Source organism: Hypanus sabinus, chromosome 2, assembly GCF_030144855.1.
Source record: "Hypanus sabinus isolate sHypSab1 chromosome 2, sHypSab1.hap1, whole genome shotgun sequence".
NCBI classification, from domain to species: Eukaryota; Metazoa; Chordata; class Chondrichthyes; order Myliobatiformes; family Dasyatidae; genus Hypanus; species Hypanus sabinus.
In genome coordinates, this window is record NC_082707.1 from 35,427,123 (window position 1) to 35,455,046 (window position 27,924).

The 27,924-nt window shown below is 41.6% G+C and overlaps 2 protein-coding genes across 5 annotated transcripts; one reads left to right on the top strand and one right to left on the bottom strand.

The window, feature by feature from the left end:
- Positions 1-441: 441 nt before the first annotated feature.
- ncbp2as2 (NCBP2 antisense 2 (head to head)) lies at positions 442-1,499 on the bottom strand. The gene has a single exon (XM_059943943.1). It carries the CDS (start codon positions 1,497-1,499, stop codon positions 1,227-1,229), a length of 273 nt encoding a protein of 90 aa, XP_059799926.1. The 3' UTR covers positions 442-1,226.
- A 325-nt stretch (positions 1,500-1,824) lies between these two features.
- On the top strand, positions 1,825-27,851 carry ncbp2 (nuclear cap binding protein subunit 2). 4 transcript variants are annotated; one of them, XM_059943920.1, is made up of 5 exons: positions 1,827-1,963; positions 3,926-3,998; positions 25,640-25,821; positions 26,677-26,815; positions 27,565-27,851. In XM_059943920.1, the coding sequence occupies exons 2-5, from the start codon at positions 3,945-3,947 to the stop codon at positions 27,661-27,663; spliced, it is 474 nt and encodes a 157-aa protein (XP_059799903.1). In that variant the 5' UTR covers positions 1,827-1,963; positions 3,926-3,944; the 3' UTR covers positions 27,664-27,851. The 4 variants fall into 4 exon arrangements, with proteins under 4 accessions (XP_059799894.1, XP_059799903.1, XP_059799910.1 ...); XM_059943911.1 differs by lacking the exon at positions 3,926-3,998 and having other exon boundaries at positions 1,825-1,963; XM_059943927.1 differs by lacking the exons at positions 1,827-1,963; positions 3,926-3,998 and adding an exon at positions 10,877-11,016.
- The last annotated feature ends 73 nt before the right edge of the window (positions 27,852-27,924 follow it).

Genomic DNA, 27,924 nt, shown 5'->3' on the forward strand with positions numbered 1-27,924 from the left:
CAACCAAACTTCCAGTTTCTCACCCCAATATCTTTTTATCTGGCTCATTCCCAAAAATACAATAGAAACATAGAAAATAGGCGCAGGAATAGGCCATTCGGCCCTTCGAGCCTGCACTGCCATTCAGTATGATCAAGGCTGATCATCCAACTCAAAACCCTGTACCTGCTTTCTCTCCATACCCCCTGATCTCTTTAGCCACAAGGGCCATATCTAACTTCCTCTTAAATATAGCCAAAGAACCGGCCTCAACTGTTTCCTGTGGCAGAGAATTCCACAGATTCACCACTCTCTGTGTGAAGAAGTTTTTCCTCATCTTGGTCCTAAATATTAGGTTTATGCTGATTACTTGTTAATATTGCAAATTGTCCTGGACTATTTTATTGGGTTACTGGCATTATACAAAATCAAGTTCATTGATGAAAAAGCTCTCTCTCAATATAGATCCTAAATGGGTGTGCAGCTTTATTTACCAAGTCAAGTACATTGGAATTACATAAATAGAACAAATTGCCAATTTTTAAAATTTTGCCATATAGATTTTCTGTACAATAGGCTGAACACAATTGACTGAGACTGTCTGTTTCCATAAAGCACAGACTGGTGCCATTACCCAGGTAGAATTCCGACCTAAGGTGCCAGCTGTGTGGAGTTTGTATGTTTTCTCTGTGGTCAGGTGAGTTCAAACCCCCCCCCCCCTCCCCTCAAATCAGTGCTCTGGATTCCGCTCACATCCCAGAGACAAGCTGACTGGCAGGTTAATTAGCTACAGTAAAATGTCCTTATTGCAGGTTAGTGGTAGAACGTAGTGTGAGTGGATGGGGTGGGGATACGGTAACATTGTGTAAGTGGGTCAGCACCACGTCTATGACTGTTCTAATCGCATGCAATAAGAACTGTTCAGTGGCATAATTTTGAGTTGTCATTATTTACATTTACATTTAAATATTTTAATCACGCTTTACACAATTTACACCAAAACAAATTGTGAAACCACAATATTGTCTCATAGGGAAGTAGTCTTGTGTACGATTTGGCCTGGCGGGTGATTTCAATCTTGTTTCCGACTCTTTGTCGAGATAAAAGTTGTGATAGAAGTTGAACACCGAGATCCATACAAACGTCCTCCGCTCTCCTGACAGCTCTTTACTGCTCTGCTTCCCAGCGGAAAAGCCTTCCACAATACCTTTGTTCCTGCTCCAGGGGATCTCGGAAAGACTCCTGGTTTACTTCTGTTTCTTCTGCCCAGAGGCCCCCATCAAGGCATTCTTCAGCCGGGCCGCTCTCCGGCCCAGCTCCCCGAGGTTGCGGGCCATGGTGCCGGGCCGAAGGGCCCCGGAGCGGTTCAGCCGCTCGGCCGCCTCCCGGCTACCCAGCTGGAGCCGCATGATAGCGTAGACGGTGATCTGGGCCGCTCTCCGGATCGGCCGCGTCTCCGACAGTTTCTCTACCAGCTGAGCATTGTTCAGCCAACTTAGCAGCAACCTTCGCAGGACCATGTCGGAGTCGGCGGCTCTCGATCTATCCGTATCGACTGCCCGGCCTCGCCATGTGGACCGCTCGACCGCTCGGTGATCGGCAGCGGCGGTCCGTCACTTTGATAGTTACGTCGGGCCTTGCGGTTCTGGTTTGAGACAATTCTTTTGCCAATTTCGTTGCAACGGATCGTATTAAGGAACTCATATGTTAGTTATTTCTACACGTGTGTAATTGCTCATTGAACTGCCGCTGAGCCTGTGCATGCATATCCGGTAACTACAAATAAGGAGCCGGTGAGCACACGGACCGGTTTGGCGTGGGACCGGCTTCCCGAATCTTCGGTCGGTTCTGAGCGTCGTGGTGGAGTTTGTTTTGCGGCGTTCGCCAGGCTCCATTCCCAGCCGAAGTTATGTCTGTTTTGCTGAATGCCCTCAACAGCGACTCTCACGTAGAGCTGAGCCAGTACCGAGACCAGCACTTTCGGGTAACGCTTCCTTCCCCCAATCCCCCTGGGCGAGGGTGGTCGCCTCCATGATGCAGTGTAGAGCGGGGCTGGAGGAAGGGCTCCCTCCCCACGGAGGCAAATATTGATAGTTATGTGTTTTGGGGAATTGCGGTGGTTAATCTATCAATACTCCGTTAATGCGGCACTTAGATGTCGGATTGGCGGGCTTTTCCAGATCGGTGAATGGTATTCGTATTCATACTTTTTAAGTTCATTTTATTTATACGCGGCGTTATTATGCATTTTCTTAGTGAAAAGAATACTTTATGGGGTCCGTAGGTAGTAGTAAAGAGACTACCTATTTCACTCTTTGCTCAAGTGTAACGAGAGCATGAGAACCAGACCCCAAGTAAGTTGGAGAGGATGCAGTAGATGCTTGGTGAGCCAAATTTTAGTGAATTATTGGAGTTTTACTGCATTTAGGGCCAAGGTTTTGACGGTTTATGGGAATAGGCAGGAATGTGGAGCTAGAACAATGATCGGATCAGCAGTTATTGAGCGTTGAGAAAGGTAAATGAATGGAAATTAAAATTGTGAACGTGGGAAATGTTTCTTTAAAAATGTAAACACTTAGCAACTAAGATAGAATACTATGAAAAAAGTAACAGTTAATGTTTTAAGTTTGAGGCTGTTCATTGGAACACAGAACAAATTTGGTTTGAGTGGCTGAAGAGATTGTAGAACAAGAAAATCTCAGACTCATGACATACTTCAGATTTGGATGAAATTCTGGTAGGCTTGTAGATAACGTACCTGGTTTCTAATAAAATAGATAAAATCTGAATGAGACTTGCCACATCTAGGCATTTGCTACACTGCTGTGTAATAATCTTCACTGAAACGTAGCTGGATCATAATGTATCCTGTGCAGCTATTGAGCTATCAGTCTGACAGAAGGCATGATTCCAGTGAGAAATCAGGTGGTAGCTTATTCATTCATGTTAACAATGCCTAGTGCACAAACTCTGAAATCATTGAGAGTCATTGCTGTCCCGACCTGGAATATCTCATGTCACCTGCTGAGTAAATTCACAGTTGTTTACTTCACATCAGTCTATATTCCAGCACAATTCACCACTGTTAGCATTAGCACAACTGTAAGATATTACTAATAAGCAACTGTCTGCCCACCCTGATGTACCTTCATCATAGTCAGTGATTTCAATCAAACCAACATTAAGACAGTATTCCCTAAATTTTGCTGGATTATGAAATGCCGCAAGAGGTAACAATACACTGGACCAGTTTACACCAATATTGTGGGCACATACAGGGCTTCTCCATGCCCTCACCTGGGACTGTTTGACCGCCTGTCTTTATTTCTAATCCTAGCCTTCGGACCAGTGATTAAGGAAAGCAAAACTAATTATCAAGTTAGTGACAGAGTGGCCTGCGGGAATGATCTCACTGCTTTAGGACTGCTTTGAGTGCACAGACTGGAACCTATTTGCATGATTCAGGAATTGACTTAAAGCAGGGGTTCCCAACCTTTTTTATGCCAGGACCAACACCATTAAGCAAGATGCCCATGGACCCCAGGGTGGGAAGCCCTGACTTGGAGGAATATGCCACCATGGTCTTGCACTTTATCAAATACCTTGTAGACAATATTACCAGCGATTTTAAAAACATCCTTGTCTTCCTGAATCAGAGGCCATGGATGAACAGCGAAGTCCGCAACCTACTCAGGCTCGGGATGCTGCTAACAGATCCAGTGACACTTCAGCATAAGTTGAAGCCAGGTCAAGCATTTAAAGAGACATTAAAACTGAAGCACAGTTTCAAGCAACAGATAGACACACTTCAGTAATGGGACCAACCCCCGATGCATGCAAAATACATCAGGTCCATCACTGACTATAAAGGAAAGAACTCCTTCCCTGCAAACAGCAACACCATGCTAGCTGAGGAGCTAAACAACTTCTTTGCTCGGTTTGACAGGCACAACAGTGAACAATTGATGAAGGCCTTGACACTTGAGGAGGACACAGCGTTGACATTGAGCACACACAAGGTGAGACATACTCTCCACAGTATCAACAAGTGCCAGATGACATACCCGAGCGGGTCCTTGGGGACCGCCTGACTAGTTAGCAGAGGTTTTTGCTGAAATCTTTAACCTTTTTCTTCCCTTGCTATGGTCCCTGCATACTTCAAAACATCAACCATCATACCAATCATTAAACAGTCAATGGTAACATGCCTTAATGATTACAAAGTAGTTGCATTGCACCCCCGCACCCCCATAGCCGCCAAGTGCCTGGAGAGACTATTTATGTCCCACATTAAGAATACCATCCCTGCTACTGTGTTCCTGCACCAATTTGCCTATAAGGCAAGCAGATCAACAAGGACGCTATCTTCATTGCTCTCCATGACATACTGTACACCTGGAGCAGAAGGACGCCTACACAGAGTGCTTTTTGGTGACAGTTCCTCCTTCAACACCATTCTCCCAACAAGTTGACCATTAAACTACACAATCTGGGATTCAATACATCAGTTTGCAACTGGATTCTGGACCTTCTTACAAATCACACTCGAGACAAGCAAAGGCACATCAACCTCCCTGACTCTGCACCACTCCTTTACACTCTTTTCATCTATGACTGCGCCCTTGCTTATGCCACCAACTTCATCATCAAATTTGCAGTTGATTCCACAATGATTGGATTAATTGTAAATAACTATAAAGCAGCATATGGGGGTGGGGGGAGATGCATAGAAACATAGAAAATAGGTGCAGGAGTAGGTGATTCGGCCCTTCGAGCCTGCACCGCCATTCAGTATGATCATGGCTGATCATCCAACTCAGAACCCTGTACCTGCTTTCTCTCCATACCCCCTGATCCCTTTAGCCACAAGGGCCATATCTAACTTCCTCTTAAATATAGCCAATGAACCGGCCTCAACTGTTGCCTGTGGTAGAGAATTCCACAGGTTCACCACTTTCTGTGTGAAGAAGTTTTTCCTCATCTCGGTCCTAAAAGGCTTCCCCTTTATCCTTAAATTGTGACCCCTCGTTCTGGACTTCCCCAACATCGGAAACAATCTTCCTGCATCTAGCCTGTCCAATCCCTTTAGAATTTTATACGTTTCAGTAAGATCCCCCCTCAATCTTCTAAATTCCAGTGAGGATAAGCCTAGTCGATCCAGTCTTTCTTCATATGAAAGTCCTGCCATCCCAGGAATCAATCTGGTGAACCTTCTCTGTACTCCCTCTATGGCAAGAATGTCTTTCCTCAGATTAGGGGACCAAAACTGCACACAATATTCTAGGTGCGGTCTCGCCAATGCCTTGTACAACTGCAGTAGAACCTCCCTGCTCCTGTACTCAAATCCTTTTGCTATGAATGCCAACATACCATTTGCTTTTTTCACCGCCTGCTGTACCTGCATGCCCACCTTCAATAACTGGTGTACAATGACACCCAGGTCTCGTTGCATCTCCCCTTTTCCTAATCGGCCACCGCTCAGATGATAATCTGTTTTCCTGTTCTTGCAACCAAAGTGGATAACCTCACATTTATCCACATTAAATTGCATCTGCCATGAATTTGCCCACTCACCTAACCTATCCAAGTCACCCTGCATCCTCTTAGCATCCTCCTCACAGCTAACACCGCCGCCCAGCTTCGTGTCATCCGCAAACTTGGAGATGCTGCATTTAATTCCCTCGTCTAAATTTGAAACAAATTTGCAGAAACAGTTTGAAATGTGAAATGACCATAACCTTTCACTCAGTGTCAAAAATTTTAAGAAATGATTATCGACTTCAAGAAATCAAGAAGCTTTGTTACTTATAAATAGTGAATCAGTAAAAAGGATCTGCAGCTTTAGGTTCTTGGGAGTGAACATCACAGACCACTAACATCTCCTGGATAGTAGGGAAGGCTCAGCATACTATCTTGGGAGTTTAAAGAGAGCAAATCTGCTCTAAAAGCTGCTGGTACACTTTTACCAATGTGCCATTGAGAGCATACTGATCTACTGCATGACAGTGTGGTACACTAACTGCAACAAGATCAACTGGGAAGCACTTCAACGAGTGATCAGGACTGCACAGAGCATCATTGGGATACATCTACCCGATATGGAAGCCATCTACAAATCACACCGTCTACGGTGGGCTCGCAACATTGTGATGGACTCATCCCATGCCAATAATCACCTACTCGATCTCCAACCATTTGGCAAGAGGTACAGTAACATCTCTGCACAGACATCCAGACTGAAACAGTTTCATTTCTCCCCAGGGCTGTTGTGCAACTGAACAATGCCACCCAATCCACCCACTGTCCATAGGCACTATGGACAGTCTCTAAGTGCAATACACAGGCATGTGCAGTGTTTATGTTTAAGTGGGGCAGCTACCTTCCTTTCATTTCAGAGCGCTTTGTTTTTTTAAGTTTCAGCTTTAATCCTTAATGCTATTTTATATGTAATGGTATTTTATAAAATGGGCATAGGCATTACAATATTTGAATGGGACATCCACTGGTTTTTTAAATTTATGTTTGTTTTTGATTCAGTTGTAACAGATGTAATTCTAAATAACTTGGACATTATTTCAAATCTGAACATCGTGTTTTTATTAATTGAATTGCCAGTAAAACACTGGTTTCCTTGGCTGTGTAAGTCACCTTCAAGTCCCACCAAACTCGTGAGATTGAGACGGCTCATCCCACCCCAGACCCTAGTTTGTGTGGATGCTGTCTAATTTGCTATCCTTTACAAATTAGTGCCACGATATAGCAGACAGTACACCGCATATGATTAGAGGAATTATGTTTATGCATCTTAACTAAAAGGTTAGTAAAGAATTGCAAAAAGGAAAGGGCCCATTCTAGTTAAATAGTCAAATGTGCACAAGTTGGAGCTCATCTTGAACTTCTGTCACTCATGTGCTGGGCCCTCAATCAGTGTGAACGCCCACACCACCTTACAAACGTCGCTAGCAATCCACCTCGGACAAATGGGTCTCCCACCGGATTGTATGCTACAACCTGTTCTCCCCAGTGTCTTTTCTCATCATTTCCTCTTGAACAAAAGTGTAAGACCAACCTTATTGTCCCTCACCAAGAAAACCTCCAGCTAATTGGATGGAATACATTCCACATCATCCCTTATCTTCAACAATAACCCAAACAGGCTGAAAGCAGAACAGAGCTGCTAAATAGAATACCTACAGCATAACAGTAAAGATGTGAATCAGGACAATACACTAGTATGCTGTTTTGCACTGAATGGAGTTGAACCTTAATTTTGTAGTCCTGAGGAATGACAGTAAAGCCCTAAATTTTAACTTTCAAGATCAGTGGTGTTTTTGGATTGCCTAGAAGGTTGCCAAAGGATATAAGACTACGTGTCATAGGAGCAGAATTGGGCCATTTGGCCCATCGAGTCTGGTTCACTACTCAGTCATGGCTGATCCTTTTTTCCCCTCCGTAGCTCCACTCCCCAGCCTTCTCTCTGTAACCTTTGATGCCGTGTCCAATCAAGACCCTATCAGTCTCTGCCTTAAATACATCCAACGACCTGACCTCCATAACTGCCTTTGGTAACAAATTACACAAATTCACCATCCTCAAGCTAAGAAATTTCTCCTCATCTGGTTGACATGGATGCTCCTCTATCCTGAGGCTGTGCCCTCTTGTCCTAGACTCTCCCACCATGGGAAGCATCCTTTCCACATCTACTCTATCTAGGCCTTTCGACATTCGAAAGTTTTGAAAGCAAACCCACCGCATCCTTCTAAATTCCAGCGAGTACAGGCTCTAAAGCCATTAAACATTCCTCGTATGATAACCCTTTTTATTCCTGGAATCATCTTTGTGAACCTCCTCTGAACCCTCTCCAATGCCAGCATATCTTTCAGATAAAGAGCCCAAAACTGTTCACAATACTCAAGGTGAGGCTGCACCAGCACCTTTTAAAGCCTCAGCATCACACCCCTTCTGTTGTATTCCAGACCTCTTGAAATGAATGCCAACATTGCATTTGCCTCCTTCTTCACTGATTCTACCTGCAAGTTATTCTTTAGGTTGTTATACACAAGGTCTCCCAAGTCCCTTTGTATCTTAGATTTTTGGATTTTCTCCCCATTTAGAAAATGGTCTGCAAATTTATTTCTACTACCAAAGTGCATCACCATGAATTTTCCAACATTGTATTTCATTTGCCACTTTCTTGCCCAAGTTTCTAATCTGACTTAAGTCCTTCTGCTGCCTGTTTCCTCAATACAAGTGTCCCTGCTTTACGATTGTTCGCTTTACGCCACTTTGCTTTTACAAAAGACCTACATTAGTAACCTGTTTTCGCATTACAAAGAGGATTTTTGCTTTTACGAAAATTTTCCCCGTATAAATTAATGGTTCTTCGCTTTACGCTATTTCGGCTTTAAGAAAGGTTTCATAGGAATGCTCGACCTTTGTAAAGAGAGGTGGGGGACATCTGTACTACCTGTCCCACCACTAATCTTCGTATCATCTGCAAGCTTGGCAACAGAGCCATCCATTCCATCATCAAAATCATTGGTATACAGCATAACAAGAAGTGGTCCCAACACTGACTCCTGCGGAATACCACTAGTAACTGGCAGCCGACCAGAAAAGGATCCTTTATTCCTGCTTGGCTGCCTCCTTAGCAATCAGCCAGTGCTCTGACCATACTAGTAATTTTCCTGTAATAGCTTGGGCTCTTAACTTGGCAAACAGCCTTGTGTGGCACCTTGTCAAAAGGCTTTTTGAAAGTCCAAATATGCAACATCCACTGCATCCCCTTTATGTATCCTACTTGTAATCTCCTCAAAGAATTCCAGCTGGTTTATCAGACAAGTTTTCTCTTGAGGAAACCATGCTGACTTTGTCCTATCTTGTGTCACTAGGTACTCCTTAACCTCATCCTTAACAATTGTCTCCAACATCTTCCCAGCCACTGAGGTCAGGTTAACTTGTCTAAAGTTTCCTTTCTGCTGCCTTCCTCCTTTCTGAAGTAGTGGGGCGACATTTGCAATTTCCCAGTCCTCTGGCACCATGCCAAAGTCCAGTGATTTTTGAAAGATCATTACTAATACCTCCACAATCTCTACCTCTACCTCTTTAAGAACCCTAGGGTGCAGTTCATCTGGGCTGGGTGACTAATGTACCTTGGGTCTTTGAGCTTTTCCCTTGTAAGAATAACTGCACTCACTTCTGTTTCCTCACACCCTTCAACATCTGGCACACTGTTAGTGTCTTCCACATTGAAAACTAAAGCCAAATACTCATTTAGTTCATCTGCCATCTTGGCCCCCATTATTATTTCTCTAGCCTGATTTTCTAGAGGTCCTGTATTGGCTCTCATCTCTCTATTTTTCACATACTTTAAAAAACTTTTACTGTCCATGTTGATACTGTTTGCTATTATATTTCATCTTTAATGATTCTTTTAGTTGCTTTCTGTAGACTTTTAAAAGCTTCACAATCCTTTATCTTCCCACTTATTTTTGCTTTGTTGTATGTCTTCTCTATTGCTTTTACATTAACTTTGACTTCCCTTGTCAGCCACAATTGTACTATTTAGTCATTTGAGTATTTCTTCCTTTTGAAATATATCTATCTTGTGCCTTCCACATTTTTCCCAGAAACTCTCATCATTGCTGCTCTGCTATCATCCCTGCCAGCATCTCCTTCCAATTTACTTTGGCCAGCTCCTCTCTCATACCACTGTAATTTCCTTTACTCCACTGAAATAGTGCTACGTCAAACTTTAATTTCTCTTTATCAGATTTCAAGTTGTACTCAAATCACATTGTGATCACTGCTTCCTAAAGGTTATTTTACCTTAAACTCCCTAATCACCTCCATTTCATTACGTAACACCCAGTCCAGTATAGCTGATCCTCTAGTAGGCTCAATGACAAACTGCTCTAGAAGCCATCTCATCGGCATTCAACAAACTCACTCTCTTGAGATCCATTACCAACCTGATTTTCCCAATCAACCTGCATGTTAAAATCTCCCATGACTATCATAACATTGCCCTTTAGACAGACTTTTCTGTTTCCCATTGTAATCTGTGATCAACATCTGTAAATAACTGCCATCAGGGATTTTTTCCCCTTTCAGTTTAACTCAACCCACAAGGATTCAACATCTTCTGATCTTGTGTCATATCTATCTACTGATTTGATGCCATTCTTTACTAGCATGCCACCCTTTTCTGTCTACCTTCCTATCCCTCCCAGTACAATGTGTGAGCTTGGACATGCAGTTCCTAACTACAACCATCCTTCAGCCATGGTACAGTGATGGCCACAACATCATACCTGTCAATCTGTAACAAGTGCAACAAGATCATCCACCTTATTTCAGGTTTTCCATGCATTGACATATAATACTTTGAGTACAGGTGGTCCCCGTTTTTTGAACGTTTGCTTTACGACAGCTCACTGTTAGAAAGACCTACGTTAGTACCTGTTTTTGCTAACCAAAGAGGATTTTTGCTTTTACAAAAAAATGGCGCCTGCTTTATATGTGTGTTTACACCGAGAAAGACTACAATGACCGTGAAGCCTTGTGCAGGCAGTGTGTGTGCATGTGTGTATGTGCATGGGCATGTAAGTATGTATGCAGATTTCTTTTTCTCCAAATCAATTTTGGCTCACTGTCTTCCCGATTTTGATAAGTGAAACTACACCGTAATACAATATTTCTACTTTATGTAGGCTGTATCTTTATCATATCATTCCTGCTTTTACTATATGTTTGTGTTATTTTAGGTTTTGTGTGTTATTTGGTTTGATTTTGTAGGTTTTTTTTGGGTGTGGGAATGCTCAAAATTTTTCCCATATAAATGAATGGTAATTGCATCTTCGCTTTACGCCATTTTGACTTACAAACTGTTTCATAGGAATGCTCTACCTTTGGATAGCAGGGGAAACCTGTACAGGTAGTCCCTGAGTTACGAACGTCCAACTTACGGACAACTCATACTTACGAACCGAGGAAGGAGAATGCTGTCCGCCATTTTAAGTTGTTGCTGTTGACACTGTGAGTGTGGAACTTTGTATTTGGCTTAAATTTTAATTAGCAAGATTCACCCTGAACCCCCCCCCACCGTTCCAGTTGGCTGGTGGTGCAGTGAGATCAGAGCCGGGCTGAAGAACAGAGGTTCCTGAACTCAGTCCAGTGACAGACTGCTCCCGTGCTGGGTTGCTGTCGATCCAGTGACTCCCGTACCATCTGTGCTGGGTTGATGCTGAGCTTGCAACTTGGCCTCATATTAAAAAAAACACTGCCACCTCCAGTTTAAATTCCCACGCAGAATATTGTGGCGGATCAAATACCCAAACCCAGCACAGCCCCCACTTGTCCCATTTAACCTGTCTCAGTGGACCCGGGGATTTCAGTGCAGTGGTCCTTAGGACTCAGTGGAGCTCGGGACCCGCCGCCCACAGTGTTTCTGTTCCGTTGACGAGAAGTGATCGCAATTGAAAATAAAGTGCAAGTAATAAAGTTATCGGAAAGAGGTGAAACGCCATCGGTCATTAGAAAAGCGGTAGGCTACAGTCGGTCAACGATCGGAACAATTTTAAAGGATAAAGGATAAAATGAGAATAATGGAGTATGTGAAAGGCCACCGATGAAAGCTACAATTATTACTAAGCAATGCAGTGGTTTAATTATTGGAATACACATGTTTCTTACGTGTTTTATGTGCATATAAAGGTAAAATATATACTATAAACTAAGACAAACATTTGACTGACTGACGCTAAATAATACCAGATGTACTTTTTCCGACTTGCTTACAAATTCGACCTAAAGAAGGACTTGGGAACAGGACTCGTTCATAACCCGAGGACTGCCTGTACTGTATTTACTATACTTTTTGATTCTGCATTTCTAAAGCATTGATACTCACTGTTGTCTGCAATTTTGTTCTATCATCTGCCTGCCTGCTGTCTTCGCTCTTTTACTATCTGTCCTATTCTGAATCCCTTCATTCCAGTTCCCACCCTGCTGTCAAATTAGTTTAATCCTCCTGAACAGCTCCAATAAACCTGCCCATGGTACATGGAACTTAGAAATTTCCAAATTATGTACATTTATGTAACTTCTAAAGTATGTACATGTTTGGCACAGCGTTGTGGGTCAAAGGATCTGACGAAGGGTCTCGGCCCGAAACGTCGACAGCGCTTCTCCCGATAGATGCTGCCTAGCCTGCTGTGTTCCACCAGCATTTTGTGTGTGTTGTTTGAATTTCCAGCATCTGCAGATTTCCTCGTGTTTGCTGTATCGTGCTGTAGGTTTTCTATGTTCTATGAGAATACTGGTTTTTCTCGGGTTCAGGAGCAGCCAGTCACTTTTGTACAGGTCATACCTCCCCCAGAAGAGGACCCAATGATTCAAACCTGAAACCCTACCCCCTGGACCAGCTTCTCAGCCACACATTAATTTGCCATATCATCCTGTTTCTACCCTCGGTGGTGTGTGGCACAGACAGCAATCCAGAAATTACAATCCTGGAGGTCCTTCTTGGCTTAGTCTAGCTCTCTAGTTCTCGGGACCTCTTTGCTTTTCCTTCCTATGTAGTTGGTACCAATATGTACCAACTCCCTCCTCCTCCAAAATGCCGTGGACTTGATCTGAGACATCCCTGACCCTAGTACCTGGGAGGCAACATACCATTCTGATGTCCCATTCACGTCCACAGAACCTCTGACTGTTGAGTCCCCATCACTACTGCACCCTCTTCTCCCTTTAAGATGTAAGACAATACTACATTGTATTGGTCATTTGGCCCGTGATGTTTTGCTGGTTTTTATGCTGATTATAGTAACTGTCTTCATGTTTATGATTCATATCACTCCATTTGTTTCATATTCAAGTATCTACCTCACCGAACTGCCTGATTCTTCCCCCTCATGGCTTTTAAATGTGCCCTCCCGGGGACCTTAAGACTATTACTCTGGTATTTGACATTTCTACCCTGGGGAACAGATTTTGACCATCTACACTATCTAAGCCTTTCTATTATCTTACCTCTGTCTGGTCTCCTCTCAGCCTCCTTTCCTCCAGGGAGAATACACCAAATAATCCAATCTATACCCCTTATAGGTCATACCCTCCAATCCTAGTAAACTTCTGTATCTTTTTCCACAATCTCCATATCCTTCCTCTGAGGGAGGTAATCTGAACTGCACAGAATACTCCCAAGTGTGATCTGATTTAATGTTTTCTATAGCTGGAACTTAGAATGAAGACAAGCACGCCTTCCACCTTTCTCACTCTATCCATTTCAGTCGACTAAGGACCTGGACCCCATGATCCATTTGCAGCTCCAGCCAGAATAAAATCCTTCAACTCCTATTATGTATTTTGAGTATGCCAGTTCTGAATTCACCTTGGACCCCTTGCATTTCTGTCTTCTGAATCCACCTACCTTTTGAAGGACCTTCTCAAATGCCCTAATGAAATCCATGTTGGTAGCATCCACTGTCTTACCTCAAGCACTTTTGTCACCTCTTCAAAAAAAAAACCTCAATGTTAGGAGTTGTCTCTAATCCACATAAAATCATGCTGACTGTCCTTAAGGCAGGTTATATCTGTCCAAATGTGCATAAATCCTATTCCTCAGTATTCTCTTCAGTAGCTTCCCTACCACTGACATTAAACTTACTGCGCCATAGTACATGGATTTTCTTTCTTGAATAACATTTGCTGCTGTCCATTCCTTTGGGACTTTACCTGTTACTAGTGAGGGCAAAAAAGATCTTTGTCAATGAGGCTGTTCAGCCCATTGAGCTTGCTATTCCATCATGGCTGAATTATTATCCCTCTCATCTGTATTCTCCTGCCTTCTTACCATAATACCATAATCCTTGACGCTTGACTGAATAAGAACCCATTAACCTCTCCTTTAAATACCCAATGACTTAGTCTCCACAGCTCTCTGGCAATGTTTTCCACAGATTCACTGCCTTCAGACGAAAAAAATTCCTTCTCATCTCCGTTCTAAATGGATGTCACTCTATTCTGAAGCTGTGCCATCTGGTTCTAGACTTGCCCACTATCTGAAACATACTCTCCACATCCTTTCAACATTTGATAGATTTCACTGAGATCCCCCCTCATTCTTCTAAATTCCAACAAGCACAGGCTTGGAGTCATCAAATGCTTCTCGTACATTAATCCTGTCATTCATAGAATTATTCTTGTGAACCTCCTCTGGACCTTCTCCAATGCCAGCATATCTTTGCATTGATGAGGAGCCCAAAACTGCTCACAATATTCCAGATGCAGTCTAACCTGTTCCTTGAAAACCCTCAGCGTGACATCCTTGCTGTTGTATTCTAGTTCTCTCGAAATGAATGCTAATATTGCATTTGCTTTCCTTTCCACAGACTCAACCTCCAAGTTAACATTTAGGGAATCCTGCACAAGGACTCTTAAGTCCCTTTGGACATCTGATTTAAAAAAAAAATTCTCCCTGTTTATAAAATGATTTGCTTTTATTCCTTATAATAAAGTGTGACATCATACACTTCCCTACACGCTATTTTCCTCTGTTAAGTCCTTCTGTAGACTCCCTGCTACTCAACACTACCTGCCCCTCCAATTATCTTTGTATCGACTGCAAACTTGGCCACAAAACCATCAATTCTGTCATCTAAATCATTGACATAATGTGATTTAAAAAGTGGTCCCAACACTGACCACGTAGAACACTTAGTCACTGGCAGCCAACCAGAAATGGCCTCCTTTGTTCTCACCCTTTGTCTCCTCTATCCAAACTAGTATCTTTCCTGTAATACCATGGGTTCTTATTAAGCAGCCTCATATGCTGCACATTGTCAAAGACCTTCTGAAATCCAAGTAAACAACATCCACTGACTTAACAAGCAGGATAGACAATGGTATCTCCTCAAATAATTCCAACAGATTTGTCAGGCAAGGTTTCCCCTTAAGGAAACCATGCTGATTATAACCTATTTTATCATGTGCTTCCAAGTACATTGAAACTTCATCCTTAATAATGGAGTCTAGCATCTCAAGTCAGGCTTACTGGCCTATAATTTCCTTTCCTCTGCATCCCTTCCTCAAAGAGTGGAGTGACATCTGCAAATTCCCTGTCCTCTGCAACCATTCCAGATCTAGTGATCCTTGAAAGATCATTACAAGTGCCTCCACAATCCTTTCAACAACCTCTTTCAGAACCCTGGGATGTTTTCCATTTGGTCCAGTTGATTATGTATCTTTAGACTGTGCAGCTTCCATAAAACCTTCTCCTTGGTAATAGCAGCCACACTCACTTCTGCCCCTTGGCATTCTCAAATTTCTGGCTTACTGCTAGTGTTTTCAACCGTGAAAATAGATGCAAAATACTTGTTAAGTTCATCTGCTATTTCTTTTACTACCTTTTCCATTACTACCTCTTCAGCATCATTTTTCAGTGGTCCAGTATCCACTCTTGTCTCTCCTTTATTCTTTATATATCTGCAAAAACTCTTGGTATCCTCTTTTATATTATTGACTAGCTTATCATCATATTTTATCTTTTCTCTCCTTGTGGCTTTTTTTTACTTGCCTACTGCTGGTTTTTTAAAAGCTTCACACTAATATTTGCTTTATTATATGTCCTTTTTTTTTGCATTTTATGCTGTCTTTGACTTCCCTTGTCTGCCATGGTTGCATCATCCTCCGTTTCATCTTTGGGATGGATCTATCCTTTGGCTTCTGAATTGCTCCCAGAAACTCTGCTCATTGCTGTTTTTCCATCATCCCTGCTGGTGTCCTTTTCCTATCATCTTTGGCCAACTCCTCTCACATGCTTCTGTAGTTCCCTTTACTCAGAATTATATTCAGTTGTACTACTGAAGCAACTAACTTTATCTTTTTCTCTCAAACTGCAAAGTGAATTCATTCATATTATGATCATTATTTCCTCAGGGTTCCTTTAACTTAAGCTCCTTAATCAAATATTGTGATACTTGTTGATAGGCCCTGAGGATTTGTCCACCTTAATGCTCTTCAGAAGATCAAGTACTCCCTCCTTAATCTCAAGATGTTGCAGCATATTAGCATACCTCACTCTGTCTTCACTGTCTTGGAAATCCTTCTTGATAAATACTGACAAAAAGTAATTATCTAATGCCACTTACTGACTCAAAACACACATTCCTTCCTTTAATGCTTGAGTGGGCCTTGCTTCTCAATAATTTTCCCCTTTTTCTTAAAGTAAGCCTAAAATACCTAGGGATTTTCCTGGTTCTGCTTGCAAAAGACAATTCATAGCATTGTTTGGCTTCCAAAGCACCTGCTTGAGTACTGTCCTGCTTTCTTTCATATAGGCCAATTCTGATTTTAACTTCCTTAAAACTGATCCACACAAAAGCTGTAACTGGGAAATATAAAAGTCTTTTCATACAGTGAACTTTCTCTAGAGAACGAGTGCCAAGGAGCCCAAAAAGATCTCACTCGCCTGATACGTTTAATATCATTTTCAGAGGCCAGAGCCCAATCAGCCGTGGTAACAGAACACTTTGAGGAGGGTACTTGCAGTTGGCGAAGCTTGAACAAATGGAGAGCTTCGCAGGCATTCAGACATTCCGGAGGCTCAATCAGCGGTGGGATTGGGCCTCCTTTGAGGAGATTATTAGCAGGTCAGTGAAGCTTGAATAAAAGGAGAGCTTTGCAGGTGTTCGGACATTCTGGAGGCCCAATCAGTGGCAGGAACAGAGCTCTTCGAAGTAAATAAAAGTACAAGTGGGGTGGCCATTGTTGGGAATGGGCCAGCAGTGAGAGTGGGAGTGTCAGCCTTTGATGAGAAGAGGCTGAGGCCAGACACAGGTTGGAAGATTTGGTCTTGGTTGCCCATTGTACAGAACAGACAGGATGGCAGATATGGCAGTGGAATGCTTTTCCTGTAGGATGTGGGAACTCATGGAACCTGATGGTCTCCCTGATGACTAAGCTTGCAGGAAGTGCAGCCAACTCCAGTTCATGAAAGGCCGCATTAAGGAGCTGGAGCTGGATGAACTGGGGATCATCCGGGAGGCAGAGCATTTGATAGATACGACTTTTTTTTATATTAGTTTTTTTATACATTTTCTACATAACTACAGATAAAAAACCCCCAGATCAAAATGAAGAACATTGATACAGTGCAAAAATAAGCATACAATAACAATCTGATATAGAGAAAGATAATTCAAAAAGCACCCAAATTGAAGACAAGTAAAATTAGTGTCCTCCCCAAGCCCCACAACACGAAACAAAAAAAGGAAACTCCAGACCACCCACAACACAATATAGAGTTTATAAATCAGGACAATCAAACCCCCAAACTGTGAATACACTTAGCAACAGAAGATATCAATGCCTACTACCAAAAGAAAAAAGGAGCTGAAAGCAAGGGACTGAAAAAATAACCTTAGGAGGAAGGTTATGAAAGTACTCAATAAAAGGTCCCCAAACTTTATGGAACTTTAAGTCCGAATTAAGAATTGAATAATGAATTTTTTCAAGGTCCAAGCAGGCCATAATATCATTAAGCCATTGAGCATGCGAGGGCGGGGCAACATCTCTGCATCTAAGAAGGTTTAAACGTCTAGCCAGGAGAGAGGCAAATGATAATATTCGACACGTAGATGAACTCAGACGTAAATCTGTCTCACCCCAGAAACCGAACAGAGCAATTAAAGGGTTAGGTTCTAGGTGGTGATTCAGAATATACGATAACGTTACAAAGACATCTTTCCAAAATTTCTCCAAGCTAGGACATAACCAGTACATATGAATGAGAGAGGCCTCACCCCTTTTGCATTTATCACAAAGTGGACTGATATTAGGGTAAAATAAGATAGTTTAGATTTAGACATATGAGCTCTATGAACAATCTTAAACTATAAGAGGCAATGGCGAGCACAAAGAGAGGTTGTATTAACCGATTTGAGAATCAAGTCCCAAGTCTCATCAGATCAGGAGGTATTTAAATCCTGCTCCCATGCCATTTTAATTTTATCCACAGGGGCACGTCATAAGGCTGCTAATTTGTCTTGAATACTTGATATTAAACCTTTACCTAATGGATTAATGGAAAGAAAAAAGTCCATAACATTTTTCTCAGGCATTTCAGGGAAGTTAGGAATTAAAGGAACAATGAAGTGTCTTAATTTGGAGATATTTAAAAAAATGAGCGTTGGGCAGATTGAACTTAGAGAGCTGTTGGAAAGAAGCGAAGCGATTATCAGTAAAAAGATCTTCAAAATGTCTAATGCCTTTCCTATACCAATCATGGAATGCTGAGTCATACGTAGTGGGTAGAAAAAGGTGATTATGTTCGACGGGGCTGGAAACGGAAAAACCATGGAAACCATAAAATTTCCTAAACAGCCCAAATACACAAAGTGTGTCTAACAAGAGGATTAACTATTAATCTGGACAAACTACTAGGGAGTACATAGCCAAGAAGTGCAGAGATGGATAGTTCTTTGGTGGAGCTCAGCTCCATTGCCACTCAGTTAGAGCACTTGGGTTGGCCATGGAAAAAAGACCAAAAGGTAGTACAATGTACATTGGCTGCCCAGTAATATAAACGAAAGTTAGGTAAAGCCATGCCACCCTCTTTTTTAGGTTTTTGGAGATAGACTTTATTAATTCTAGAGCGCTTATTCTTCCACAGATATGACAAAATAATAGAGTCTAAGGAATCGAAAAAAGATTTGGGAATAAAAATTGGGATTGATTGAAATAAGTATAAAAGTTTAGGGAGAACATACATTTTAACAACATTAATACGACCTACCAAAGACATAGATAGAGGTGACCATTGATAGATATGACTTTTGAGCAGGTGGTTACAACCAGAGTGCAGAATTCAGGGAACACTAAGAAAGATAAAGGGAGAAAGAAGTCAGTGAAGGGTCGCCTGTGGCCTCAGCAGCAGGTATACCCTTTTGATTACCGCTGAGGGGATGACCTATCTGGCAATGTAGCAGCAGATTGACCAATACCACTGTGGGTGGCTCTGAGCCTCGGAAGGATAGGGTGATGTCAGGCTGAGCAGTAGTCATAGGGGACTCAATAGTTAAGGGGACAGATAGATTCTACAGCAGCAAAAGAGACACCAAGATAATGTGTTGCCTCCTAGGGTCCAGGATGTTTCTGAGTAGTTGCAGAATGTTCTTGAAGGGGAAGCTGAGCAGCTGGAGGTCGTGGTACATGTTGATACCAATGATGTAAGTCAAAGTCTGTCCCGAGCCTCTAGGCTCATCAGGCTGGTGCTTATGCCAGTTTCTATGGCGTGAAGCAGCTGAGACTACGAGACTCCGCCCCTGGATAGGACGCCAGTCTATCATGAGGTTAACCCCCAGCAGCTTTGCCGGTACCCACTTACAGCTCGGCTGTGGCTCAAACTCACAACCTTCAGATCGCTAGTCGAATGCCTTTACCACTTGGCCACACGCCACACAATGATGTAGGCAGGAGAGGGGTAAAGGTCCTGCACAGTAGGGTTAGGAAGGAGGTTGAGGAACGTCAGCACTGAAGTACTAGTCTTCAGATTAATCCCGGTGCTGTGAGCTGGGGAAGGTTAGAGCAGGAAGATAGTGCAGATGAATGAGTCGCTGAGGAAATGGGGCAGGTTTTCAAGTTCTTGGATTATTGGAATCTTTTCTGGGGAAGGAGTGACCTGTACAAGTGCAAAGGCTTACACCTGAACTGGAGCGGAACCAAAATCCTGGAATGGAGGTTTGCTAATGCTATTGGGGAGGGTTTAAACTAGATTTGAAGGGGAGAGTGGTGGGAGCTGAAGTGAAGAGGCAGAAGATGGTGCACAAGTAGAGACAGCTTGTAGAGAGTTTGTGAGGAAGAAAAAGCAGATGATGGAGTAAAGATGCACTCAGCTAGATGGTTTGAGATGTGTCTATTTTAATGCAAGGAGCATCATAAACAAGGCAGATGAACTTAGAATGTAGATCAATACATGGAACTATGATGTTGTGGCCATTATAGAGACCTTGTGGGAGATACATTACAGAGACCTTGTGGCTCCTCTGGAAAAACGTTTATTTTGCCCCGTTAATCCAGCAAATACAAGATCTCTCGAAAATATCTGAACTGGTAAGGGGAGCAAGAATGGGGAGAAGGAATGAGACAAAAAAGAGCATCACTGCGGAGCCTGTGGACAAAAGGGCAACGAGTGGCTCCTCTATGCGTACAGGTGGTAGTGAGGCTGATGCTGGGCCTTGTTCAGACGAAGCGGCAACTTTAATAAAAATTCTGTAAGAGATACGGGAATTCCAAAAAGGCATAAAACAGCAACTAAATGATATCAAGTCAGAGCTCACCAACATTAATCAAAAAATAGCAGTGGCAGAGACACAAATTGAAAAGGTGGAAAATCGCATTCAAAACGTTGAACGGATGCTAAGTAAGATGATAAAAATGTTAAATCAACAAGCAAATGAACTACCAAGAAAGAAGGTTACGATGGAAGAACATCAGGATATATAATGTTCCCATTGGAGCGGAGGGGTTGTCTATGGTGGAATTTGTAGAAAAGTTATTATGGGACACGCTGGAGATTTCTTCGACCACGGAACTCGACATTGAGAGAGCACACCACACACTCGTCCCGAGGCCTTCTGGAGACGTAGGATAAGCCACCGTCAATAGTAATTAGATTCCTTTGGTACAAAACCAAAGCAGAGATTCTGCGCAAGGCCCGGGGGAAGAAGAAGGTATTTTTGTAGGGGAAATTAATATATTTTGATCAAGATTACTTCCCAGTGATCCTGCAGAAACGTAAGGAATATTCTGAAGCAAAGCGAGTATTAAAGCAAAGAAAGATTAGCTTCCAGACTCTTGTACCTGCTAACCTGTGAGTGTTTTATGAAGACGGGACGCGGCTGTATCAGACAGTGGAAGAGGCGACTGCAGACGTGAAAGCCAGAGGGTTTCCCGTTAGCGTGATCAAACTGAGGGAAAGCCTGGCTGAGCAGCTTTCCCGCTCTGCTTGGGAAATAGAGAATCGAGGAAGCAGGGGATGGGAGGAAGGTGAGAGAAGAATATCAGGAAGAAACTGAGTTTTCAGAAGACAGCCCTCACCTCCTCCAGAAGAGCCATTTGGTCTGACTAATTTCAAAAATGTTGATAAGCTAAACAGAACCAAAATTGACAGTGCTATACTTATCTCAAGAAATACATATTGCAATGTGGATTTTATATTACTCAGTTTTTTTATTTTTTATTCATTCACTCCTTTTTCCCTACTTAAATGAGAATATATACATGGGAGGAATGCACATGGAAATCTTTTCTGTGTAACAAACATAGATTTAGAACACCTACTTTTATGGGTATGCAGTGGGGGCCCTCAACTCACAGATAGGAGAGGCTATCCCTCATGGCTAGGCGTTTTCTCTAGCTCAACCCAGGGTCATTTCCTAGAGACCTCAGCCTTGGAATCACACCTTGGTTACCTTTTTATTTGCGTTTCTTGGTTCTTATTTATTCAGGGAGTAGATCAATTAAGTTTTATTCTGCTGATTTCAATGAGATACTGACAGATAAATACACGTGGCTAAGGACAAAGTAAAATTAATTTCTGGTAATGTCAATCAACTGTTAAATCCAATCAAACGCAGTAAAATTCTATCAAAAATGAAGAAAGAAAGAACAAGCCCATGTAGTATTTACAGGAAACTCACTTAAGTTATAATGAGCATGGAAAACTAATTTGTTTTTCTCCTCATATAAATCAGGACATAGGAGAGGAGTTGCTATTCTCATCTCAAGTAAGTTAAGTTTTGAAAAAGTATTCGAAATGGGAGATAAATAGGGCAGATATATTCCGGTAAGGGGGAATATAGATGAAAATTCAGTTACTCTATTGAATATATAAGCACCCCCAGGAAGTGATATTAGTTTCTTCCAGAAAGTTACTAATATGGTAATGGAAACAGAAGGTCTCTTGATAAGTGGGAGAGAACTAAATTTACATTTACAACCAAAGTTAGACTCTTACAATAGAAAAGCCTATGAAACGAAGTCCTTGCCTGACATCAGTTGCTACCAGTCAACACCCCTTAGCTCCTGTCTTATCTTTTGTAATTTGTCCTCTCTCAATTTAGCAACTTATTGCAAGATTGAATTTTGTCCCTACTCATTATGTGTTGTGCCAAAATATTCACCCATTATTCGGTTACTTGGTCTGGCTCATTACCCAAAGCTAGGTCTTGTTAGATGCTCCTATTGTTTCCAGAATATCTCTTGTATGCACCGAAGATATGGAGAGATTTCTAAGGCTTTTGTATTAAGGAAGTTCCAATAGTTAAGTCTCCAACGATGACAACCCTGTTTTTTTGGTACCTTTTCATAATCTGCCTACATATTTATTCCTCCACCTCCTGGTAGCTTTTGGGAGGCATATAGTGCAATGCCATCAGTGTAACTGTATCTATCCAATTTCTGAACTCCATCCACATTACCTTTGTGAATGAGCTCTTCAGTACCTCTGTGACATTCTCAGGGTTTTCAGTTTCTTAAGGTCTTCATCACTTGCTCTTCAGTATGAGATTAAAGTTTGCTAATGATACAAAGATCAGTGGAGGGGCTGGTAGTGCTGAGGAATCAGAGAGTCTGCAGAGAGACTTGGATAGATTGGGGGAATGGGCAAAGAAGTGGCAAATGAATTACAGTGTCGGAAAGTGTACGGTCATGCACTTTGGTAGAAGAAATAAATGGGCAGACTTATTTAAATAGGGAGAGAATTCAAAGTTCTGAGATGCAGTGGGACTTGGGAGTCCTCGTGCAGGATACCCTCAAGGTTAACCTCCAGGTTGAGTCAGTGGTGAAGGCGGTGAATGCAATGTTAGCATTCATTTCTGGAGGAATAGAGTATAGGAGCAGGGATGTGATGTTGAGGCTCTATAAGGTACTGGTAAGACCTCACTTGGAATACTGTGTGCCGTTTTGGGCTCCTTATTTAAGAAAGGATGTGCTGACATTGGAGAGGGTTCAGAGAAGATTCACTAGAATGGTTCTGGGAACGAGAGGGTTAACATTTGAGGAACATTTGACCGCTCTTGGACTGTGCTCCTTGGAGTTTAGAAGAATGAGGGAGGACCCCATAGAAACATTTCGAATGTTGAAAGGCAGGGACAGAGTGGATGTGGCAAAGTTGTTTCCCATGCTGGGGGAGTCTAGTATGAGAGGACATGACTTGAGGGTTGTAGGGCACCCATTCAGAACAGAGATGTGAAAAAAATTTTTTAGCCAGCGGGTGGTGAATCTATGGAATTTGTTGCCACGGGTGGCAGTGGAGGCCGTCATTGGGTGTATTTAAGGCAGAGATTGATAGGTATCTGAGTAGTCAGGGCATCAAAGCTTATGGTGAGAATGCGGGGGAATGGGACTTAAAGGGGAGATTGGATCAGCTCAAGATGAAATGGTGGAGCAGGCTGAATGGCCGACTTCTCCTTTGTCTTATGGCCTTCAGAAAGGGCCAATGTCACTGTGCTGTTCTGTTGGACTTTCAGATGACTGGAAGAGATGCCCTCTAAATTCTTTTAAAAGTTTGAAGTTTCTTGAACTGATAAACAAGGCTTAAGTTTGCATTCTGTGGCGGTATTTCCACTAAGTAATAGGGCCAGTTTCTCATTTGCTGCTTGATGTCCTGGATCACCATTTTCTTCCTTTTCTAAATGTACGTCCAGGAATATGTTCCTAATATAATCCAGTCTTATCCACATTGAACACATTTGACCCAATGATTAATTCTTAATTATCCTTATTAGAGCTAAAGCATCAAGAAGTGCGCTTTGTAGCATGGTCAGCACTTGCTGTTGGATGCGTCAAGCTTGATCCTTTAAAATGCACAAAATATATGTTTTATATTTTATACTACTGTTTGGTTGAATGATCGAAACCTAATTTTAATTTCCATTGTGATAGTTCCCCTTTTGTATGCACTGCCATCAATTTCTTTTACTTTGAGTAGCACAGTAATGGCATTATACTGTAATGATTATACAGCACAATTACCTGCTGTCAGTATAGAAACAATCCCAGCTATTACCTGATCCACAGAGAAACTCTACAGTTTGTATTTCACTGCTTTGTTAAGATAACTGTAGTGGCAGGAGAGTTGAGTTGTCTTCTTATCAGGTGTAATATCATCCACTGATGATCAACAAAGGCACATCTCAAGGATGCATGCTTGGTCCACCTGCTCTACTCTCTTTACAATCCTAGCTGTGTGGCGTGGCAGAGCTGAAACGCCGTCTATAAATTCACCAATGTCACAGCTGTTGGCATTGAGGAGCCATAGATAGATTGGCTGATTGAGTGGTGCTGTCACAACAACCTTGCACTCAAACATGAGCAAGGACAAGGAATTGATTGTGGATTTCAGGAGAGGAAATTAAAAAAAATGCAAACTAACCCTCAGTGAGGAGTCAGTGGTGGAAGGGGTGAGTACCTACTGTGGAGAGCATTCTAACTAGTTGGATCAGGATTCTGAACACTGGTGCACAGGATCACAAGAGCCTGCAAAGGGTTATGGACTCAGATGGCTCTATCACTGACACAACCTTCCCCACCATGGAGGACATCTTCAAAATTTGGTGCCTTAGAAAGTCAGCATCTATTATTAAGCACCCTCAGTATCCAGGATGTACCTTAGCACAATACTACCATTGTGGAGGAGGTACGGGAGCCTGAAGATGGTCATCATCGTTTAAGGAACAGCTTCTCCTCTGTCATCAGATTTCTGGTCCATGAACACCGCCACCCTTTATTCCATTCTGTGATTTCTTTTTTCATATGTGTCTTGCACCAGACTTGCAGCAAAACATCAAATATCATGAAATTATCAGTGATTCTCATTTGTCCAGTGCATATGGGAAACTGCTTTTTGTAGGAACCGATATGTTTTGAATGTATGTGTGCTCATTTGTATTTATGGGATGTACATAAGTCAAGCATTTGTAATCTGGTGATGTGCAGGTGCATTTCCAGTGCTCTTTTGAATATAGTTTTGCCCACTCACTTGAGGAAGAATAGAAAGTCGGTGTGTTTGGCAGTGGAACTTGAAAACTGATTTGGATAACCATTTTTAAGTTGTAGATTGCTTCTTCAATTCAGGCAGTGCCTAGAGTATCTAGAGGCAGCCAACTTTATTTTTGGCAGCTTGGCAGATTTACTAGAACCAGGAGACATAGCCTCAAGATTCAGGGCAGTAGACTTAAAGATGGAGATGAGGAGAAACTACTTTTTCCAGTGGTGAATCTGTGGAATTGTCTGCCCAGTGCAGTGGAGGTTACCTCAATAAATATACTTAAGACAAGGTTGGATACATCTTTTCATTGGGGGAATTAAGGGTTATGGGGAAAAGTGGAGGTTATGGAGGTAAGTGGAGATGAGTCCATGGCCAGATCAGCCATGATCTTAATTGAATGGTGGAGCAGGCTTGACAGGCCAAATGGCCTATTCGTGTTCCTGTTTCTTATGAACTGGGGAGCTTTTGCCCTGGGAGTTCACAACCTTTAGTTCGTTTCTGCATTTTTGATTTAATATGCAAGGGGTCAAAAGCTTTTAGATGTAGATTTATTGTATAGAATATTTTTTTTGTTATATCCTTAAATTTTAATGTTTATTTATTCTTAAGGGAAGCAGATATGAGCAGGACAGACTGCTGAGATACAGTTGTACTCTCTATGTTGGGAATCTGTCATTCTACACAACTGAAGAACAGATCTATGAGCTCTTCTCAAAAAGTGGAGATGTCAAGAGAATCATCATGGGCCTGGATAAAATCAAGAAAACTTCATGTGGATTCTGTTTTGTGGAGTATCTTTTTTGTGTGTCTAGTTTTTATTTTGTATGTTCCCTGAACCCACTGCTTTATAAAGTACATCATTTTATATAGCTGAACATGTACAAGGGTGTTAGTTTTTAGTTGAGCTATTAATGACTATTAAACAGGGCAAGAGTTTACAAACATAGGATGAAGATGGTATCACACTGTGATGTGCTTTGATGAAGTGCCTGGAAAGCACAGTCTAACATGTAAAGGTAACACTTGCAAGTCTGGGGAGTGGGGGCAGCTGGATAGTTCTCTGTTCTTGCATAGAGTTTACAGGCCAAATAGTGTCTTCTATGCTGTATCCATGGGAGGTTTAGAGGAGTACAAAGATTTGAGTTTTCCTTTTTAGCAGGAGGGACCAGAACTAAGAACTTTAAATTGCATGTGTCCATATGATCAATTTTACAATATTAACCCTTGAGTCAAAAAGTGTATTGCATGTTGAAACTCTAATCTGTTTTCAAACATGGTCTGGCATGTTTTGATTTTGTAGTTTAGATCTATAGCCTACAGCAACCTTAGTGATCTCAGCAGACAGCATGTCTGACTTTAGGAAACTTAAGATTATGGACTGTTCAAAACCCTTTGTGTGACACGGGAGCGTCTACACTGAAGCAGAGTAGTTTTCCTGCTTAGAGGAAGATGATGGGGTGGAGGCAATTTCTAAGGTTTGGCGCAGTTCAGATCCCAAGGGTGCTTGACTATTAAAGTTTCAACATACAGGATTTTCATACATTAACATTCTGTCATTTAAGAAAGTTAAAAGAAAAAATGGTATTTCTCTAACTTATGCATAAGTTCTTGTTTAAACATTGACTTTTTCTTAATGTATGAATTGGATATTACACACGTGCTGATGCTGAACATTGTATGAGGTTTATAAACGGAACACGTTTGGATGATCGCATTATCAGAACAGATTGGGATACTGGCTTCAGGGAAGGCAGGCAGTTTGGTCGAGGAAAATCTGGCGGTCAGGTATGTGGTATTTCAATATTTTGTGTTCTTGAGAAATGAAATTGTATCCTTCAAGGATTCAAGTGAAGCTTTTTTTTAATGCTGAGAGAATTAGTACTTTCAAAGAATATATATATACTAAAAAGCAATCAAAGGTTAAATTTCATGAAAACGAATGTGCTGGAAACAAAAACAAAATTAGTCATGGTATTGTCAAGTGCTAAAGTTTATTTTTATTGGCCCTAGAACATGATTTTGCATTGATAAACACTGACAGTAGACTATGTATAAATTTTGGTAAAATTAATAACAGTAGAAACTTAGCGCTGGAAATATTCAGTGAGTCAGGCAGGAGACAGATCTGTTCTGCTTAGGTTTCTGATTTGCTTTGTAGTTTGGTTCCTTTAGTATCAATTCCAATTAACTTAAGATGTTTTAAAAATGAGCATTGTGCTGTTATATCCTATTTTGTTAGAATCGTATAACAGTACATTATGGATACAAGCCCTTTGGCTGAACAGTTTCAAGTGAATGCTCAACATTTTGTTCTGATGTCCTCTAATTTGTTTTTAAAAGTGCAAAAAAGCACAATACAAATATTGCAAAGTCTTCCTGTTTAAAACAAATATTATTTGCAAATATTTAAACCCGATTTAAGACATATTCAATGTACTGATTCATAATTGGCTAAGAAAGTAAGGAAGAATTAACAAGTTATACCCCTGATAACCAATATACAAATGGTTGCACTGTTTTTATTTTCCATGCAGGTGCGTGACGAATACAGGACTGATTATGATGCTGGAAGAGGTGGTTTTGGAAAGCTGGTCCAGATGCAGAGGGTTCCAGAACCAAGACAGAAATTCTAGAGTTTACATTGTCTTTGCATGTACATTTTGAATTACTGAAGCTGTTGCCTTCAGATACGTGAGGTAGTATTCAATGACTATAAGCTTTGTTTGTTTCAACTGCCATTGTGTCAAATAAATGAAACCACTTTAGGTTTAATTCCTAAATTGTAATGTTTAAAATAATTTTAATAAAAATTTAAACTGTCTCCTTGTCTAATTGTTTGTAAACTTCAAATTCTTAGATTGATAAAAATTGTTGCAAGTCCTGTGTGAACTTTT

Coding starts and splice junctions, on each gene's coding strand:
- ncbp2as2 (XM_059943943.1), bottom strand. CDS start 1,499: ATGGTCCTGCGAAGGTTGCTGCTAAGTTGGCTGAACAATGCTCAGCTG.
- ncbp2 (XM_059943911.1), top strand. CDS start 1,889: ATGTCTGTTTTGCTGAATGCCCTCAACAGCGACTCTCACGTAGAGCTG. Junction 1,964..25,639: donor ACCGAGACCAGCACTTTCGG/GTAACGCTTCCT, acceptor TTTATTCTTAAG/GGAAGCAGATATGAGCAGGA. Junction 25,822..26,676: donor TGTGGATTCTGTTTTGTGGA/GTATCTTTTTTG, acceptor TGTATGAATTGG/ATATTACACACGTGCTGATG.